The following is a 22,826-nucleotide window of genomic DNA, read 5'->3' on the forward strand; positions in this document are numbered from 1 at the left end:
GAAACGAACAAAGAACGAACTGAATAACATGTGGGTGGGTGGAAGGATAATGCAAAAGTAAAAGAATGAGAGCAAAGCAGAAAGACGGCAGAGAGAATAAAACAGAGAAGAGGTATGACAGGTTAATAAAAGCAGTAACCACAACAAGGCAGACAAAGGACAGGAAAGGAAGGGCTAGAAATGTAGATTGAGAATAAAAGCGTGTCAGAGGTTAAAAGAGAGAAAAGCATACACGGAGGGATCAAGGGGACAAACAGAACAAACACTGACAAGTACTGAAGCAAAAACAAGGTGAGATTTAATGATGGTACAGAAAACTGAAGCAAGGAGATAGTGAAAGAGCGAGAGAGAGAGAGAGAGAGAGAGAGAGAGAGAGAGAGAGAGAGAGAGAGAGAGAGAGAGAGAGAGAGAGAAGCAGAGACAGAAGGAGCATGCAGACACATTAAATGAGATGGAGTGACAGGCAGAGGCAAAGATGGAGAGCCACGATTAGAAGCCAGGTGGACAGTAAATAAATCAGCTTGTGCTTTTCACTAAGTGTGACTGAAATTTCTGCAATATACCATGTTGAAAGGCAAAGAAATTGAGAAAGAGAGGGAGAGAGAGAGAGAGAGAGAGAGAGAGAGAGAGAGAGAGAGAGAGAGAGAGAGAGAGAAGAGTAAAAGATAGAAGAGAGAATCTGCCACATCTCACACAGAAAGAAACAGAAAGGCTGACAGCTGACACACAACCAGTACGAGTGTATGATTGAGGGAGGAAAATGTCACACTGGGCCTGTAAATGACAGGTGGACTGTGGGAGATGTCTAACAAGAATAGAGGTGGCAAGAAAATTAGCTTTTGTGTGATTATCTGTTTTATGCACTGTACTAGAACAGGAGGTACAAGCGGGTATCATTTATAAAACTTTGCTTTGGGTTCTCGTCTGCATAAAAATATGATAACTAAACTCATGTTAAACCAGGCAAACCATAAAATGCTCAGGAGTATATGCACAAAAACTACCACAAATCATACTTACAGAAAAAAGAAACCTGAATACTCAAATACACTACTATAAATTATTTGTCTGAAATCACATACTCAAATATCCAATGCAGTAGCTATTGCTCAGCTGTTGATTCAGTACATGTTGATCGGTATATGCATGTAGTGTGAATACAATCCAGACATACTACATCATGACCTACAGCATCAGATCAACCACAAACCTTTAACAGCACCTGTTTTTTTCTTATTTAAACATTCAACAAGGTTCAATTTACGAAGATGTTTTAAACAAGTATGGTTTAACCACAAGGCACAATGTTTTATACCTCTCACTCACTCACTCACTCACTCACTCATTTTCTGCTACTTATCCGAACTACCTCGGGTCACGGGGAGCCTGTGCCTATCTCAGGCGTCATTGGGCATCAAGGCAGGATACACCCTGGACGGAGTGCCAACCCATCGCAGGGCACACACACACACACTCTCATTCACTCACGCAATCACACACTATAGACAATTTTCCAGAGATGCCAGGCGGGGCGGGATGCTTTGTACCTATATGTTTAAAATCCAGGCCTGTCCTTTTGGCTTATGGGATAGCACAGTGCCCATTGGTTCCAAACTGAAGAATCCTGGCATTTTTCACCTATTGTTTAATGAATATTGACAATCTGGACATACTACACTTTTACCGTACTGCATTTCTTCTACTGTAGAGTAGGGTAGTAGGGATATTCAGGCACAGCTTGTGACTGTTTACTCAGACCATCTTGCAACTTTATTAGTCAGAGCCTTTCGTGCATCACATATCACTTGCACATTAACAGTGGGATCATTTTAGCTCAATCAAAGCTCATTAATTTTATGACAGTTCCTTTTCGCAAAGTGCTGAGAGATGCCTTAGTAAAAAGTCTTATCTGTAAGGATATCCTAACTGAGCTATTATGTTTTATAACATATGAAGTTATTAGGCAGATTGTTTCAGATTCAAAGTCATGTCTGATTTCATGATGACTTCATTACTTTTCAGAAGCAACTCCAAAAAGACTGTCCTTGAGGAAAGGAAACATACATTATTATCTTATACCAATACTCACTTTTTCACAGAATGTTTAAGACTTTGTTAGCACAGGGTTTCACACATGGCTTAACTTGGACTGAAGTACTTTGCCTTTTAACACGTAAATGTTCTACTTTAATCTTGACTAGGGAATTTAATTAAACTTGACATTTCAAAGCATTCTTGTAAGTTCATTACTTTGGCACTGGACACAGAAAAAACACACCACTAAAACTGTGTATATGTATAAAATATCCAAACTGTGTATTGTGTACCCGTTGATCTCCATTCATTTTTATAAATTCCGGTGTGTTTATGTGAGGGGATTGATGTAATACTGTATGGAGACACACACAGTATATGAAGGGCCAAATCATACAAAATATCCTCTAAATAATCCTCTAATGGAAATGGTTTGACTTGTAGAGCTAAACGTCCATCCTATGGATGTTATCCTGCTAATGGTGAATATTTAGAGTTTGCCAGGTTGTTCTAGCCAGTGACCTTATTATCCACAATCTCTCCACTGACTCCCTCATTTATATCAAATCCTGAAACTGTAAACCAGACCACCTAACCCCCCCCCAACCCCCTCACCCCAAGCTTCTCCAAACACCTCTCCTGCAATTATGTCTATTCAAGACCTCACCAGGAAGAGCAATTAATCTTGAACAGCCAGATGCTCATGTCTCATGTTTCAAGCCTTTTAGTGTCAAGAACTATTTTCCTCAAAATTAAAGCGGCACACTCTTGTCTCATCCCGTAGCTTTATAGACAGTCCTACACTATTGGTAGTCATTTGGATGGTTAATACTGTAGTTCTACCTTCTGAATGTGGCTCTGTTTGGAATATCTGAAATTATATTCTTTGTTTTGGGGTAATAGTTATAAACCTAAGAATTATTCACGGTTCTGACACAAGGGACACAAACATGCCATCATTTTTAGTATAAAAGTATGTTTTTTGCTACTTTTTGATCCTGATACCAAAATTACCCATATTACAATACTCATACTACAGACAATTTAGAGTTCCAATCAGCCTACAGCACTTGTCTTTGGACTGGGGAAAAAGCAGAGAACCCAGAGGAAACACCTTAAAGCACAGGGAGAACATGCAAACACCACACACAGGTACATGGCAAACATTTTACCCACTAAGCCACCATGACCAACCAAATTTACAGGTATGCTTAAAAATGCATTGCATTGGCAGACCCTGGCGAGCAATGCAAAAGAAAGTGTGAGGCTCAGTGCTCACAGAATAGAAGTGCTTTCACTCACAACAGTTTCTCTGTACACTCTGAAATACCTGACTGAAGCTTGCACTCACATTAGCCAGCCTGTAGCGCTCTAATAAAGATACTATTTAAAAATGTTTAGGTGCCTTGTTATGTAAGAAGATGCTGTAGTACCTGTAGTTCATCACTATTTTATATTTTATATGTTTAATTTTTATTCTCATAGTTTCATAGCTTCTTTGCTTCAATATTACTATGCACCAGTATAGCAAGACAAACTTGTAGCTGTAAACCCATAACCTTGTACATACCTTTACATAACCTTGTATTTGTAAACCCATGCTAATTGGCAGTAAAAGTGATTCTGATTCTGATCTGTTTATTAGCAGACAATATACCCTAGGCTCAGAGTATCACATAATATCTCAGGAGCTTTTTAAAAAACTATGTGCATTCGGAAATGAATAAGATATTGGATGGACCCAAGTATTGGTATCAATGCATCCCTGCATGAGACCATACTGCTTTCAAAACTGCTCAATCAACTACTACTCTGAATAAAAGTATCCTATTGATCACTGTTAGCTGATTTAAAAGGTTACACCTAAACTTGCAAACTCTTCCGATAAGAAAAACATGAGTGATTGACAAGGGTAAATCTAAGAGAACACAGAATCAGAGTTCCTTCAGAGTTGCACATCACAGAGTAAAAACTGATTTCACACACAGTGGCTGCTGCTTAACATGCAACTTAATCCTAACCTTTCTCCTCCTGCTTTCACTTCCACGCAAGGGCCCCATGCACTCTTGGCTGACTCGCCTGGATTGATCGGATTACAGAATTAAGTACGATGGGAAGTCATCAGCGGCAATTGCAGTGCTAATCTGATTTCAACCAAATACAGGGTATATGAGAGGCCAACGCCTTGACCATGCTATTGTAGGTCTATTTGGGTTAAGGCAGTGGAATATATGCATGATTATTACCAAGAGGGGAAAAAGAATAAAGGGGAAGAACAGAGCTGTACAATTTGATCAAGTACAACAGCAGCTCTCTTAATGAGATCTCCAATAGACAGACTGGAAAGGGCAGATACAGTAGATCTTTCCGGGCTGTCAAGGAAGATGGAAAGATGTCATATATGCAACAATCAGCCATAACATTAAAACCACCTGCCGAGTATTAAGTAGATTCCCATTGTGCCACTAAAACAGCTATGTCTCTGCCATCAAGGCATGAATACCGCAAGACCTCTGATGTTTTGCTGTGATATCTGTGGTATTCATTAACATTAGATCCTTTATGTCCTCTAAGTTGTGAGATGGGCCTCCATGGATCAGACTTGTTTGTACAGCGCATCCCACTGTTGCTCAATTGGATTTAAATCTGGGCAATTTGGAAGCCAAGTCAGCACCTTAACTCATTGTCATATCCCTCAATACATTCCTGAAAGGTTTTTCACAGAGAGCATAATCGTGCTGAAATTGGCCATTGGTATTAGGGAATATTGTTGTCATGAAGGAGTGTACTTATTCTACAACAATGTTTAGGTAGGTGGTTCATGCCTAAGTGTCATCCGTATGACTGGCGGTCCAGTTGTGATGCTCTTGTACCCATTGTAAGTGCTTTTGGTATTGGACAGAGGTCTACAGGGGCATTCAGACTGGTCTGTTCTACATAACCATATACACGGCTAGTTATGATGCACTATTTGTTCTGACACCTTTCTATCTCAGCCATCTCAATTTATCCCTTGATAAACTGACTTTGATTTTATCAGAGTCGCTCAGATCCTTACACTTTTTGATAGATAGATAGATAGATAGATAGATAGATAGATAGATAGATAGATAGATAGATAGATACATTTACATTTTCATGCTACTCAATTATTGTACATAGCTATAATGCTAATCTTCATGCTATTCTAACATATTCAATAATTAATAACTTACTAACTGAGATAGGAAAACCTGAATTTGACAAGCAAATGTAACAATTTTTTTTAACAAATAAATAAATAAAAAATAAATCTGTGTCATTACCACTGACATTTACATAACAGCGACTCGGAATTCCCTGTCTACAGCTTTGAAAAATATAATGTTATATCAAGTTGTAAATGAGTTTAGAGCTGTTCCAGCTTTAGATCAGATAATAATATACAGACACAATTCTTGTTTAAATCTATAAGTATCCATAATAATCACAATTTTGCAAAGATTTTCATTAACATCAATATACAGCTAGTTTGTTGATAATGTTACTAACTACTCTCTGCTTGCTAGCTTGTTGCTAATCTACTCATGGTCTGCTATTTTTGTTGTGCTGCAATTTAGTCTAAAATGTTGCATGAATATATAAAGTTCACAGTTCTAGTATGCTATCAGGCATCTAAGTGTAAATGTAAAATTCTGATTCAAAAAGATTTATCTGAGCTTTCCATGCTCTGACAGAGCAAACACAAGACCTTCTTTCATGGAGGCATCTGTGTTTCTTTCCACTTCACCCATTGAATGTCCTGAGGTGTGAAATTATATTATTACAACTTGCAAATGACCACTTAAAAGGCACCAGGACCACAGCACATGCTAAAGGATACTAGCAAAATAAAAAAGAAACACTGGAGTGTTTAACTTAAAAAGAATACGGAGCAATGTTTTTTGCCCTGGATGCCTTTTCAAGCACAAACCCTTGAAGATAGGATAATTGCTAAGCTAGCACTAACTGCTGATAGCAGCAAGCTCGCAATTAATACAAAAGAAGTGTAGGGATAGTGTTATTGTTGTTGCTGTTAATCCTAACTGCTTTACCCTAACTGTTACTATGAAGTAATGCAAAATTTGTAGTTTAGTTGCTAACTAAATCTCATATGTATTTGTGATCTTGATATTATATTAGATCCAGAATTTTTTTTTTTCATTACAGAGTGTATTATATTATATAATTTGTCATCATTTTTCTTCCACATAGCTGTTGCAGCCTTGAATAGCATTTTACCAGGAGACATTTTCTTCTTCTGATTAGAGCCAGCAGCTGAAAAGGACCAGTTTTTTGGTTCAACGCATTTTGCTAGTTTATGTTATTGATGGTCTTTTTGCTGTAATTGAATGAACAAACGCAAAGAACCATGCTTCAATATTCCATACATTTGCTTCATTTAATTCAAATCATATCATATCATTACATATCACTAGGCTACTTCCTTTCTTCTTCATGTCTGCTCTCAGTGATAAACTCCTCCTGACTAGGCATACAGAGAACTTATCAGCATCTGAATATAAGGCTGTGCGCGTTAACGCCCCTGGGATTGCTTCCTCCCATGAACGTGACAGAAAAAGACAATCAGATCTTGTCTTTAACAGTTTGGAATAAATTTTAAACCGTTCAAAAAGCCATACAGCAACAGAAGAGTGCAAAGAAAGCTGTTCAGATTGCATTTAATAGCAGTTGAATCAAAAGAATGTTGAACACGTTCTCTGAATGAGCCTGAGAGACCAGAGATTATGGAGTAAAAGAGAGGAAAAAGATAGTGGAGAAGAGGAGATGGGCACACTGGTGGGGCAGTTAGGATCAGAACAGAGCTATTTACAGCTCAGCTGACTCTAATGAAGGCTGAGTTCCTGCAATGGGAATGAGGGTTTTAGGAAAAAGCCACTCTTGCCATGCTCCAAAACCACTAATTATTTCAATTAGTCTCTTGTTTGCATGTGAATGCCAGCCCAAGGCACTTTTTTTTTGCACCGCTGCATGTGTGTCATTTTTAGTGGCCTGCACTGAGGCCCTGAAACTGCCAGTGATTTCAAATGTACCAGTGAAAATTGTGTACGAAATAAGAGTTTCAAGTATAACAAAAATATCATGATTTGTTAAGAAATTTCTATAACACCCACTCCAAATCTTCTGAATGAAAACTGAACTTTTATGTGTAGAATAAAATTTTTAGAAAAAAGTATTGAATTTGTATTGTAAATGTTTAAAAATAACACAAACATGAAGGAAGAATAAAAAAGAAAGAAAGAAAGAAAGAAAGAAAGAAAGAAAGAAATACAATTAAATTAAATGTATAAATATTCAGTATGAATTCATTCATTCATTCATTCATCTTCTACCGCTTATCCGAACTACCTCGGGTCACGGGAAGCCTGTGCCTATCTCAGGCGTCATCGGGCATCAAGGCAGGATACACCCTGGACGGAGTGCCAACCCATCGCAGGGCACACACACACACACACACTCATTCACTCACGCAATCACACACTAGGGACAATTTTCCAGAGATGCCAATCAACCTACCATGCATGTCTTTGGACCGGGGGAGGAAACCGGAGTACCCGGAGGAAACCCCCGAGGCACGGGGAGAACATGCAAACTCCACACACACAAGGTGGAGGCGGGAATCGAACCCCAACCCTGGAGGTGTGAGGCGAAGGTGCTAACCACTAAGCCACCGTGCCCCCCTAGTATGAATTCAAATTTTGAATTTAATTTTTTTTAACGGTTATGAAAACAAAAAAGTGCTGTACATATATATAATGTACATATATATATAACAAATAGGTGTATTGGATGAGGGAGACCCTTCTAGTCTTGCCATTACTGTAGCTTTCCTTCTATTTATATCTTGCTGAGGCTTTATCTCTAATGGTGGTCTGGCAGAGCCACACAGCGCTTCCCCATTGCCTGCCATTATCTGTCTGTGTCATTTAAACCACAATCAAGGAAACACTAATGTTAGGAACAATCCCAAAACCAATACAAATCTCCAAGCAGGCTGATTTATTATCCACTGGCAGACAAGCCTGCTCTCTCTGTCCAAGGTTATGCACAGAGAGAGCAGGGGGATGTGGTAACTCAGCGCTTAAGGCAGTGGCCAACAGATTGGACGGTTGTGAGTTTAAACTCCACGAACACCAAGCTGCCACTGCTGAGCCATTGAGCAAGGCCAATAACCCTCTACTGCTCAGTTGTATAAACTGAGATAAAATGTTTGTTTCTCTGGATAAGGGCAAATGCCACAAATGATATGATGGATATCATAAAAGTCATAAAACAGAGTGAGCCACTGCCACTGGCCTTCATATACAAAGATATCAAGCCAATCTTAATCAACCATTTCTGGAAAATAATAAATAAAGTGAAAATTTATATTATAAAGTGATATTTTTTTATCTGAAAAAAATAAAGTGTTTGCATGTGTCTTTGTCCTTTAGCATTTATTTATTTGTTTATTTACTTATTGTATTAGGTACGTGGCTGATTATCAAAGCACGCTGACCTACTAATTGGTAAACTGCACCAAAGGACATAGTAGCAAGTGACAATATCTTAGATATAGCCAAATTTCTCTAATATTCCCTATTATAAGACAACACACAATAAAAAAATTAACTAAATATGATTATTAAACATAGTTCTAGACTATTTTTTAAATAATTTCAAGATTTAGATTTTTTCTTTATTGACAGATCAATTTTTGCTTCTTCCTACAAATATATGTCTAAATTTAGCAAAAGGATCTGCCAAAATAATTTATTTCAAACATCTACAGATGAAATAATCCTCTATTGAGTGTACTGTAATCTAATAATCTGAAAAACTCTACATTTGCTATATTCAAGACACTGTCACTTGCAAAGAGGTCACTGTTTGAAGCATTACTGTCGTTTCTATTCGACTGTCGACTCTCTGGTCTATATGCTCTGTCCTTATCGCTGTCTACTTGCTGGTCATTAGTGTGTCTGTGCCTAAGAGGCTTCAATGACATGGTAGAAAAAAAGGATCAGATAAAGAAAAAGTCTAAGAAGTCTAAAAAGAAGCGTCTAAGACTAACCCATATTTTTTTCCAAATACAATAAGGGAAATCCAGTTTGCATTCAATAAGAAGTGATGTAGTATCCAGTTCTTTTGATTTGGTTTTCAAAGTTGGGCTCAGTGTCAAAAAAAAAAAGAAAGAAAGAAAAAATGCAGTTTTGCTGTATTCAGATAGTCTGAAATGTTCCTGAACCATCACACTGATGATGTGAAACAGTGAAAGGCACTCAAAGTACAAGCGACAAGCGACATATATGCAACAGAACTGGTTGAACTAATCAGTGTTATTTCTCCACCAGTGTTGGAAATCAGTGCAGTGAAGAGATGATGATGAGGCTGGAGTTTAAATGCTGAGAATGATTTTTACCTCAGGTGATGAGACCGGGACTGATGTGGATGAAGCTGACCATCAAAGTGAGAACTAAAGTTGTGACTGTGACTATGATTATTTACATTTTTGTAAGTAATGTTTTTACATTAGTAAATTAGGATATAAATGTTGATGTAAGTGAGTCATCTTTCAATAATGAATGGTAAAAATACAATTTTCTTTCTTAGCAATGATAAAACTATGTTATTTGGCCTTTGTAGACATACCAGACGAATAGAAGAAAGGTCACAGGGCTGTTGGAGAGCATAAGTTAAGGAGATATATCTTTAGACTAGACACTGATAAAGGATAACACCTTTTTCCAGAGGCCAAAAAATAGAATTTGTGTGTGTTTTGTGGTGTCCATGTGTCTTTGTCGTGTCACACTCCACAATGGTGGTTAATGACTCATATAAAAAAAAAAAAGTATCTATCCAACTAGGGACAATATTTTTATAGTCAAGTTCCAAAAAACAAATACATGTAGGTTTTTTCACAGAAATGTTTCAGTCTTCAAAGTAAACATGATATCAAACCCACTTCTGCTCTCTGCCCCAAGTGATTATTTATAATCCTCTAAAATTTTATGGTGCTTTCTTCAATCACTAAAATTCTGTAAGATTGAACTGGGAGACATGGAAGCCTTTATTATTGCCACATATACATTACAGCAAAATTCTTTTCTTCGTATATACCAACTGAGAAGGTTGTGGTCGGATTACAGGGGCAGCTATGATACAGCGTACCTGGGAGGGTTAAGAGCCTTGCTCAAGGGCCAAACAGTGGTAGCTTGGCAGTGCTGGGGCTTGAACCCCAAACCTTTAATCAACACCCCAGACGCTTAACCACTTGAGGCACCACTGTATAGAATTATCCCAAAAGAGTGAAAAACATCTCACACTAAAAGCAAACAGTGTCCTGACTCATTTTATATCAGATTTGCAATCCTAAAATAATTAATTTGTTTACACTGATTGAAGATGTCGGAGCCAGAGACATGATAATATACAGTCTATAGAAATTGCTCATACAATGTTGAAGAGTCACAGGGTTGGTAGAACCCTCACTCCTCCTGTCACACAGGAAATACCCGCTACATGTATCCCGAGCGCATGTTGTGGAAATAAGTAGCCACTAGCACAAAAAAGGAAAGGAATGGAAAACCGGAGAGTATCTTCAGGCCATGAGAAATCGAATAGTTTGCCAATCTTAACTTGAAAATAAAAAGCTGTGTTGTTCATCTTCCCAGCACAGTTAAAACTATGAGGGCAGTTACAATGTGATTTATCTGATGTAATTCTCATGTGTTGCTAGGGATACCGTTTGACTTTCTAATAACAAACGACGTGCTCCTGAGGGTCTGAATTTAAACATTTGTGCAGGACAGATGGAAATAATTACAGCTATTTAAGGACTGATAACCAGCGGCAGATGACATGAAGCTATAGCTATTGCTTCAGCCTGATCCTGATTTTAAGCTGGTCACATCAATCATTTTAGTTAGTTCAGAGTCTATTGTGTTACGGGTGAGTAAAGAAAAACTTTATTTCTACTAAAAGAGAATGGACTGAATTTTTCATGATTTCATGAAATGGAAATGTTTGGATGATTACACAGCATTGCATATAATGGCTATCCAAGACCCGTGCAGCTGTGGTTAGCTTTTAAAAAAAAGTTGCTGAAATAGTTCTTGTTTTATGCCAATTTGGTTCTATCGTGAGTCCAAGCAATACACTCAGGAATTCAGACTCCAATCCCCACAGACCAATCCCCACAGATTTTTTTTTTCTGATGGTGTGTTTAGTCCAGTCCTTCATCTTTTAAGAGAAGATTAGGACTGAATTCATTTTACAGATGGGCTTCCTACCTTTCAGCATCCTGAATATTAAAAAAAAAAACACTGAAAAATACAATTTGCCATTAAAAAAAGACGTCAGTTGTTCTTACAACTGAAGGTAGAAAATATCACATTTTAAATTGTAGCTTTCTAATCCACATTCAATGTTGTGCTTATAAATGTTTTTATTTCATAGTAGAAACCAAATGTACCCAAAGGATACAAAGAATATCTGAGGGTTTAACAAATGACCCAACAAGCACGTGTGTGTGTATGTGTATGTATCCCGATTTTAAGTTTCTCCATCTTGTTCAGATCCATGGATGGTCTACAGATGTGTAAAGTCCCATGGCGCTTAACTGTTCCTGCTATAATTCGACCCAAACGGGAACTCTTTGGAACGTAAAAACTTTTCATCACCCCATTTGAGCTTTTGAGCAAAAACAGACAAAGATGTGGAGGCTTGAGACAGCAGAGTGTTTGTGTGTTAATGTGGAACCAGTCATCCTGTTATTAAGAAAGGGATTTCCATAGCATGCTGTGATGATCTCAGTCCTCTCAAACAGAGAGATTTCATTTCTCTCTTCACCCAAGACACCAACAACACACTTAAACCACACACATTTCACCTTTTTATTCAATCAGACATATTTAGCACTAAAGGTCTCACAACCTTTCACATCGTTCTGTACATATTACAGTGTGTGCACAGTATGTGGAGTTAAGAGATGCCACTTAAGGTGAAACTTGGACTAGCAGGACTTTCAGTGTCTGTGAGTTCAGTGTTGTGTGAATGCCCAAGCTGGTGCTGCTGGGAAAAGACTCTGAAAAACTACAGGCTGGAACAGCTGATCTTAGTTGACTTATGATTATGAACAATGGTGGTTTAATCCTAGCTGTCAGGGCAGACTTAGAAAACTGCTGAATTTTAAACATACAGGCAAACTGTGTATCTGAGTCTCAGCATCAGAAGTACGTCAAGAGAATTATTAACAGAAATGATTTGATTTGGTGTGTGTGTGTGTGTGTGTGTGTGTGTGTGTGTGTACGGAACAATGAGGACTGTTGTAAGGTATGTAGGTTCCATTTCAGCAAGTTCATGTTTAGTTCTACACTGAAATACAAAGCTGATCCACTGAATATGACAGAAGACACAGATGAACATCTCTTCTCTTAATGATTCTTCTAATCTGGTTGATCGGAAGGTGTTAATTCATTTTCTGCATCAGCAGCTCTGTCATAGCAGTTCGTACACAAAATTATATTAATGTGCTTGTTCTAATACTTTTAGTTTTAAACTCCAACAATAATCCAAGTAAACAGAAAAAGTGGAAAGGCAATTATTTCGCAAGTCTACGACGTCAGAGCTTAGTAACAGTCGTAACAAAATGGCCGCAACCTTTCTTTAAATTTTGAGTGACATCACACACATTCAGCAAAGATTTTCTTCCATTCAAGTGCTTCAGATAAAACTACGGCGTTCATAGAAAGTAATTACATACTGTATGTGTCTTCACTGATAGGAGTTAAAAAGAAGAATCCTGTTCTTGAAATTTCATCACTTCAAGTTCAAGTAGTCAAAATTCAAAATATCTGCAATTTGCATTAAAGTTTGAAACGAATCTGCAAAATCAAGCATTTTTAACAAAACAAAAATGAGTCTTCGGAATAGAATATTTTACTCTTTCTGGTTTCTTTAAAAGATCGGGAGAAAAGATCAGATAGATTCTAGCAAGGCAACAATGCAAGTATGTAATGGATAACAGGTTTCACATTACACGGAACTATAAAGAGATAAAATATAATAGTATACAATAGCATTATTCTTCAAAATATTAATTTCATGTACCTGCTGTGGTGTAAGAGGAAATCAGTCAGATGAACTCTTTTACACTATTGTTGATTATTCTCCTATAAAAACATGCCCTGTTTAATTCCTTACTTGTTCTATTTCTCATCTTCCTTTAAACTTGACTTTCACAGTTCTACTATATTTCCTGTAGCCTCCTTTGGCCCACACTTAATCTTCACCCCTGATCACAGCTCTTTATTCTCTCCTGCCTCTGTCTATGATGGTGTCCTCTTCCACACTCTTCCCCCATCTTTGTTTGGATGAGTTTTCCTTGTCATGACCCTAGCAGAGCTCTAACAATAACAGACTTTCAGATACATTAAACAGCACAGTGAATGCAAGATCTCAAAGAAACCGTTGTGGGTTGGGTGTTACTAAACAGGAAGTTAAAAACTGATAAGGCTTTTCTGTTATCCCTCCCTCCCTCCATTAATTCCTCAATGGCATATACAAAAAAAAAACGCTTAAACACTTGTCATTTAATTTATCCAACAGCAAACCAGTGGAAGGGTAAATGTGGGAAAGAATGTAATAAATTTATGTAAGCTGGAATCAAAATGCAAACATCACGATGCTTGAAAGGCATAATTAGGTAATTAAATACAGGAAATTGGTAGGGGGGGGGCACTTTTCCTTGCATGAAAAAGTAGTACAAATTGTTCTAAGTTGTAATCCAAAACTTTTCACCAAATATAAGTAAGCACTGTTGAAGATTGTAAGAGAACGAGAAGAAAAGAAATACCACGCGTGAGATACTGGTGAGAAAAAAGTTATGAAAATGGCACCATTTGCCTATGTTCATAAATGGTTTCACTTCCTCTTCTAGGAATATCTCTCTCACGCTTTCAATCAAACACACAAACACACACACAGTTAAAAGCATTCGTAAGATCATGGTGAGTCAGATTGATGCTTTATGACTGAGAAAGGACAACATCGCTCTGTGTACTGTGGCACCAGTAGCAGCGTGACACAAGGAGACAGAAGTCCTACTCTGCCCCCTGCCAACACCCAACCTGCAGCGCACGCACACACACACACACACACACACACACACACACACACACACACACAAACAAAAGCTCATGCAACTACAAAGTCACACAACTGTCACAGCTGTTGTATTGTCATTCTTCTTTACCAGAAATCAGCAGTACTTTGAAAAGAGTGCTTGTCCAGGGCTGAGAACAGAGTGAACTATACACACACACACACACACACACACACACACACACACACAAAACTGACATGTGATCACTCTAGAAAGGTTTTTAAAGCATTAAAGCATTTTAATAACAGTTTTAATTCAAAAGTAGATATTTGAGCTCATTAAACTGTTCCTTTGTTATCTGCAAATATCGGCATTGACCATTTTTGTTGTGCTCTCTTTGTAGTTTTGAATAAATTACTGATGTATTTTTCTCTCTCTTTTTTTTTTACCATTAGGCATAACAACAGAAGGACCACAGGAGGAGGTAAAGTCTACACACACTGATTATTGAGCAGGACAGACTCGAACTGTTAGAAACAAACAGATTACACTAAAGGATTGTAGATAAAACCTGTTATGAGGCTGACAATAATACTGAATATTGTGAAAGCACATACTAAAGGAGGAGTGCTTCTGACTGCTGAATTTCCACTCTTAATGTTTACATACAGTTATTATACTATACAATTATATATATGTAAATATCAAAAAATGAAAACTGCTTCAGAATTCCCAGTCTCATATTTAACTTCAGATCTGAAACCCAAATGTCTTCATTGTAGAGCAAATCCAAAAGAATTGCTGTTACATTGCTGCAACCAAAACAGGCATACAGTACTGTATTTGATGAACAATAACATATAATACATTTATACTTTTTCAACAAATCCTACAGTTGTTAAAACTGAATAAAAACTACACACACCCCTGTTTAAACTGCAGGGTATTGTGATGTAAACATAATGTGGAGCTGATCTTTTTTCTACCTGTAATGCGACAATGCAGTCAATGAAATCTGAGTGCAAATAGACAAGACAATTCGAAGACAAATAGAAACACTCACTCACTCACTCATTTTCTACTACTTATCCGAACTACCTCGGGTCATGGGGAGCCTGTGCCTATCTCAGGCATCATCGGGCATCAAGGCAGGATACACCCTCGACGGAGTGCCAACCCATCACAGGGCACATACACTCATTCACTCACGCACACTACGGACAATTTTCCAGAGATGCCAATCAACCTACCATGCATGTCTTTGGACCGGGGGAGGAAACCGGAGTACCCGGAGGAAACCCCCGAGGCACGGAGAGAACATGCAAACTCCACACACACAAGGCGGAGGAGGGAATCGAGGTGGTGTGGAGGTGTGAGGCGAACATGCTAACCACTAAGCCACCGTGCCCCCTCAAATAAAAACATTTTTAGGGGAAATTTAAATTTAAAAAAATGACACATTTTGCGTGTAATATATCACTCTTACACACCTATATCTTTGTGTGTACATCCCTCTGCAAGCCTGCCCACATTTTTTAATAGAATTTTGGTCTGGACTATGGCTGGGCAATTTCAAAACATATATCATCTTCTTATTCCATTTCTCTGTTAACTTGGATTTGAGTTTTGAATCAATTTCATGCTGAAAAGTGAATTTTATTTCTTCTGTAGGTTTTGTACAAAAATAGACTGGAAATTTTCCCAGTCCTAGCTGAACAAAAGCAGCTTCATGGCATGATGTTGCCACCAGCATGCTTCATAATGACTTTGGAATGATAGTTGACAGTCTTTTGATTTTTCATTTTGGTCTTGTTGTTGCATGCAACATATATTGTTAGAATTATGCCCAAAATGTTTTACCTTGGTCTCATCAGACCATTCTTAGGTGAGAGAGAGAGAGAGAGAGAGAGAGAGAGAGAGAGAGAGAGAGAGAGAGCTTCTATCTAGCCTCCTAACACCATAGCTTGGATGCGTGAAGAATCCAAGAGATTGATGTAACATGAACAGAGTGACCAGTGCTTTCCATATATTCCTGCAGCTCCTTAAATGTTTTTTTTTTTCCATCAAGAGGTTTCTACTCGGTTTTCCCTTGAATCCTGTTAATTCCTTACATGACGTGATTTCTGACGTTATATCACAAAAAAAAAAAACAGCCACTTTCAATCAGAGTGAGAAACTTTAACAGGAGTCTATAGACTTTGTATATCCATTGTACAAATATAACTCCAGGTATATGTTAGACAATAAGTATATATATCGTTTTATAACAATACTACTACTAAAAGCTAACAGTGTGGGCTGCCAGAGCTTTGATTAATGACACAGAACAGTAGATTTCCATTGCTTTTATTTTCATCCTATTTAGTATCTGGAGAAAAAAGGCTTACTTCCAGAATCAATCCAATGCACTTAGTACATTCATCAAAAATTATAAGTTCAGCAATTTTGGTTGCTATATTTATAAATGCTTGTGTCCTACGGTCAAGGTAACTGTGTAACCAGGTGAACTGCAGAGTAAGGATTTACAAGTAGAGCAAGTCATTGAACGTGCTGATATAATTACACAATAAAACATAAATCAGAGCACAAGGTTTAACTCTACATTAGAGCTCACATACGACACATTAATCTGCCAGATCTGAGCCATTCTCTACCGACGACTCAAGGCCGGAAATCAATGTGCTCTTATTATCCGTTTTCTGCTCACCAAAAATATCGACATTCAATTACTCTCTAACAAAGCTGTTCAGACAGAGTACCTTGCTCAAGGGCAGAAGGACAATATGCTGATGCTGATTTTTATTCCATTTGCTTATGTGTACAGGGACTGCACACAGCAAAATATGTGACACACCTTTAATAGATCTCCTAGGAGCTCTAACACGTACTCCTGCCTCTGCCTAGATATGCTGCTGCTGCACCCTAGACAACTATGAAACAACACTGGCTTGTGTGTCTTCTCACATGGGCTTGGTTCTCTGGCTTTTGCTGGGCATTACTCATACTTTGGATCTAGAAGAGACAGGACCAAATCCAGAGTTGGAGAAGTCACATGAACCATCCCCTGAAAGCTCCCGTGTCTGTGCTTGTCACTGACATCATCATCCTCTTTGCCATCTGTCAGTTAGCCAGAGCTGCTTCCAGCCCATGTCTCAGACAGGCACTGCCAGCTGTGCAAAGACAAAACTTTCAAGAGACAGGAATAAAATTCTAATTTTCCGTTCTACTGAGCACCGAAAATTTCTCTTTACAATAAGCTGTACACAGGTAATTTACCAGAGTCAACAGAGACGCAGTCTCTTTTTGTAAATGTTTACAAATGTTTGCCAAGTCGACTTCCTTTTTCAGTGAACTTCAAGTACACCACAACTGTATGCAGAACAGAGGAACCACATATCATATATCAGGATACTGCCATCAAATGAGCAATAAATACTTTGAAGCATATGCAGTAGACATGACATACCATTTGACTGGTCGACTTTATAATTTGTGTATTGTGTAGTTTTGATTGGTTCATTCCATATGAAATCTCTGGATACCACACAATTCTAAGAGGATAATAAAAAAGCACAAATTCTCTTCAGATGTCTACAAAATGATCTGTATTGTATTCAAGCAAAACAACGGTCCTGGACAAGATTAAACAGTCCAAATTCTCCATTTCAGGATTCATGATTCACTACAGAATGTCTGAATACTTTAATGAGTGGATGGACTGACTCTTAATTCATTTTTATTGTTAAAGACCCTTGATGGTGTCAGTGTCTGGCTTTTTAAAGATTACAGTATATGTAGGTTTTACTGTTCAATAAGTACTAGAATATAATCTTATTTTTTTTTCACAGTGTGGGCTATTTGTGTTGTTGTAAGTTTGTTGTGTACTACAACCTAATTAGTTATCAGTAAAGCTTCATCTTACATCCTGTAGTTAGTTATATAAACATTGTTAGATATTTATGGGTGGGCTATAATTACAGGATACCCAATAGATTGGAAGAGGGTCAGGTCTATGATAGACAGTCTCAGAAAGTCAGGTAAGGTCTATCATAGTCACCTTACACTCTCATGAAAATAGCAGCTTAATAAACTGTAGCTTTCGTTGCAGCTGGGGTGTTGCCCTTAACTTTTCTCCCTTTAATACGTATATTTCATCTTTTGGTATAGTACCTTTGAAAAATATTTCATGTACACAGTTGGATTGTTATTAACTTTAACGATAAAGCTTTATTAGTACATTATATGCACCTAAGAAGAAGATGCATATACAAGGTCCACTACAGGGCCAAATGTTTGTGGACACCTTACACTCACACCCATATGTGCTTTTTAAACATCCCACCCAGATTTGTTCCCCTTCGATCTACTATTAAAATAAAAGCCACTCTTCTGGAAATGCTTTCCATTAGATTTTGGAGTGTGGCTGTGAGGATTTGTGTTCATTCAGCCACAAAGGAATTAGTGAGGTCAGGCACTGATGTCAGGACAAGGTCGGTGTTCCAGGTCATCCCAAAAATGTTCACTGGGGTTGAGGCAACATATGGCAAAGTTTCTTCATGGAGCTCGCTTTGAACATAGATGCATTGTCATGCTGGATCAGATTTGGGCTCCTTAGTTCCAGCTTATATAATTGTGCACGTACAGCTTTGGGGCAACAGAATGGAAAAGGCTCACCTATGGGTGTGATGGTCAGCTGTCCACAATTGGTTCCATAGTGTAAAAATGTGTATATTTCACGATACAACCCTAGTGACAAGGAATAGTACAACATACTGTTAAAAAAAATAGATCAACATTTTCTTCTTAAAAGGGAAAAATGTTTCACAACGTTGGGCTGCAATTTTGACACACCTATTCCTAGCCATCTTATCACACACGAAGTACTGATGTAAGCTGTGTAAAGCAGTAAGTCAGAGTCATTCTCAGTAATTCTCTCAGTCCTCATTTTAGTTGCTCGTGTCATCAACACTGCTTGAATGGGAAGAAAACTCAAGAGGGTTTTATTATGGGATGTGGTAGCTCAGCGATTAAGGTGTTATACTACTGATCGGAAGGTCGTGGGTTTGAACCCCAAGGCCACTGAGCAAGACCCTTAACGCTCAGTTGTGTAAATTGAAATAAAAAAAAAAATGTAAAATGTAAGTCACTCTGGATAAGGGTGTCTGTTAAATGCCACAAATGTAATGCTTGAATGGGAAGAAAACTCAAGTGGGTTTTATTATTGACGTCACACTGTTGCGCTTTGAGATCAATTCCCTGTAGTGCTGTTGTTCCAGACCTACCTTGATGATGCTGCTCCTCCGTGGCGCTGTCGCTGCCTTCACGCTCTCCAGCAGCGGTGTGTCGGTGTCAGGCAGCAGCACTCCGCTCCTCCGCGCGCCTCGCCGCGCGCCCGTGGGGATCGAGTCCACGGCTTCCTCCCCATCACAATCTCTCTCCATCACAGCTCAAATCACCAACATAAACCAGCTTTTTTTCAGTGAGCTTGCCAGTGAGCGTGCTGTTTAGAATAGGTAAGTCGGCTCACGCGTGAATTATTTGTCTTATATGAGCCAGTGCGTTATACCTGCGTTATTGCGCACGCACGCAGTAACACCGGAGTCTATGCGCTACAGCATGCAACAAGTTTCCTGTCTAGTGAATTAGAAACAAAAAAAGAAGCGCTGAAGAAGCAACTTCTACGCATAACAGTGTAACAGTGAATGAGGGGGAAATAAATAAAGCCCTCACACACCAGCAAAAAAAAAAAAAAACCTCTTCAAAAAATACCTCTTCTAAGATTCCATCCTGGAGACTTTACCGCAAGTCCAAAATGTCCCCAAACCATTGATGCATTTACTTCAGATGGTGCATTTCCTGCTCAAGTGGAGTTAGAAGTCATGTCATGTAAGTTCACTGTAGAAAAAAAACAGCCTGAGGTTTCCTCTGCACACACAAGACGTGTGATCGACCAGCGCCGTAGTCGCGATTGACAAGAAAAACGAAACAGTACGCAGCGATAGCGAGGCTCCGCCCCTCACCCGTGATTGAGGCTCACTTCTGACCAATCAAATGGAACTCTACAGGTCTTTCGCACCACAGCCGCCAGCCTGGTTCTCCAAGGGGCGGGGCAATCATGAAAAAGGCATGGTGCGCTTTTGCCAAACCACACGCTATGGTAGTTTCAAAATACAAGAGGTTACCATGGCTACCGTGGATGTAGTCCCATTTGACATGTTTGTGCAGACAGTAGTGTGTGGCGTGTCAAAATAGAATAGATATATTGCCAAAATATTAAATACTACCATTTTAATACCAAACGAAGATATTTAGATTTAGTACTTAAATTCTAAGATTGATCTTATCCAAACTCCCTACAAGCATGTAGTCTATTACTATCTAATAATTAGTGTTTTATATATATATATATATATATATATATATATATATATATATATATATATACACACACACAAGGTGAACTCTTTGAGCTACTGGAAATACACATTCATATATCATAACTCTATACCACACTCTATGCTGCTGAGTTCTTGAATCTGATTGGTCAGAAGGTGTTGATCATTTTTCTGTAGCAGGAGCTCTGACAATAGCAAATTCTCATGGACCTGCATAGTGGCTGGTTTACGTAACATAATGTAAGGCAAATAGCAAATGGATTTAAGAAAAAAACAAGTTGTTGTTTAATAAAGCATGATATATAATAAGGGACGGACTGAAAAGTTAGGAAATGTTTATTTAACATTTATGGATGAAGACACTAGAGGATATCGTATGTCAGGATATAAGACTATTGTGCATCAAGAGAGAGAAAATTTAAGAGTGAGAGCTTGTGGTAAAATAATCACACACACACACACACACACACACACACACACACACACACACACACACACACACACATATATATATATATATATATATGTATATATATATATATATATATATGTATGTATAATCATATAATCATATAAAAGAAAGCACTTTGTGTTTTATTACTTACTTATTAAAAAATGGGAAATTGTAATTATGCCAGTCATTACTACAGCACTGCTATCGGAGTCTTATAATTCTCAAGTCGTCATGAAACAGTAATGTTCCATTTGTTAGACACTGTAACATTTTAAGACAGAAGTTCAGAGGCACACAGGAAATATATATGTTATAGACGTGCTAGTTCAAGTCAGTTTAGTTTCAGAATACAGGTGTAAAGTGAGAGGATAGGACATGAAAACACAGTATTATCTGACACCATAAGATTACTGTCAGATAGTATTTGGCTTATTTTTCAGAGACAATGGTGTATTTTAAGGTCATGTGAAGTTGACTGACACAGTATAAATCCTGCATTTGGATTAATATCCCAGAACTCTGTTACATCCAAAAAATGTATTTTTTGTGTGCATCCCTTTAAATTTTGAAGTCAAGCTCTTAAAAGACTGTGATTTTTGACCCTAGGATAGACTGTGAGACACTGTGGAATGTAAATAGCGCTCAAGGGTTATTAGCAACGGTCCCAGAAGTCTCACACCTTTCTGATGCTAGTCACTAGCATCTCAGTGTTACTGTTATACTAAACTGTTATATGGTGTGTGTGTGTGTGTGTGTGTGTGTGTGTGTGTGTGTGTGTGTGTGTGTATGTGTGTGTGGCAGAAAGAATTATTTTCAGTATGACTAATAAACTCAGTTTAATTCTTTGCCCATATATGTGCAATAGATAGATAGATAGATAGATAGATAGATAGATAGATAGATAGATAGATAGATAGATAGATAGATAGATAGATAGATAGATAGATAGATAGATAGATGTATCCGAAGGAAATTCAAGGTTTGCTTAGTTTTAATAAACAGGACCTTAACTAGTTCTGAGTTGAATGTGAATTGTGCGCCTGCCAAAGTAGTGTCTTGGTGTGAGGTAATGTATGTGTGTTAAGAGCTTAAATGGCAGAAAGGTATGAAATATGATTAGAACATAACAGACACAAGCCTGAAAGTTCTACCTGCTGTAGTTGGGCAATACACACAAACACACACACACACAGAGAGAGAGAGAGAGAGAGAGAGAGAGAGAGAGAGTTAAATATCCTTCTGCTTGTAAACCAGCTTAAGGAGTTCTGCATGAACATTGCTGAAATTCATTCCTTTGCAGGTGCATGGACTACATTTTGTATTTAGACCTGATGGATATCTAGTGCCATGTTTATTATCTATTTTTGTTTGCAGGCAGGGCCAGTTTTAGATCGTGCAGCTGGCCATGAACAGTAAGATAAAATATATGATCAACTGTTTTAATTACTCTAAGTAAATCTCTAAATCTCTAAGTACTGTGCACCAGGCGGTATAATACACTAGACCAATGGCTATAACATTATAAGTATCCAGGAAAGAAAAACATACTGTATACTGTACCATACAGGCTTATAGATTACAGGGTAATACAAACCAGGGATGTTTTACTAAGATAACGTTAAAAATGTGGGGGGGAATAAATAAAAATACATATATAATATATAAACCTCTTTATTACATAACATTTAATGAATTATGTGACTACATTGAAAAGACTGTAATTTCTTTGCAATAAAATACTGTCAAACTAGTAACACTTTAAATGTGATTCACAGTCCAATACAACAGTATTGTAGAAACATTTTTTACAGTCCTGGTA

At 37.9% G+C, this 22,826-nt stretch overlaps 1 protein-coding gene across 1 annotated transcript in view; it reads right to left on the minus strand.

The window, feature by feature from the left end:
- plcl1 (phospholipase C like 1) overlaps positions 1-20,111 on the minus strand; it is a 59,398-nt gene extending 39,287 nt beyond the window's left edge. Inside the window, exon 1 of the mRNA XM_060876070.1 lies at positions 19,441-20,111. Coding sequence (XP_060732053.1) covers positions 19,441-19,599 — 159 coding nt within the window. The 5' untranslated portion in view covers positions 19,600-20,111. The remainder of the gene's footprint in view (positions 1-19,440) is intronic.
- Positions 20,112-22,826: the final 2,715 nt, after the last annotated feature.

Source organism: Tachysurus vachellii, chromosome 8 (assembly GCF_030014155.1).
Source record: "Tachysurus vachellii isolate PV-2020 chromosome 8, HZAU_Pvac_v1, whole genome shotgun sequence".
In the NCBI taxonomy this organism is placed as follows: Eukaryota; Metazoa; Chordata; class Actinopteri; order Siluriformes; family Bagridae; genus Tachysurus; species Tachysurus vachellii.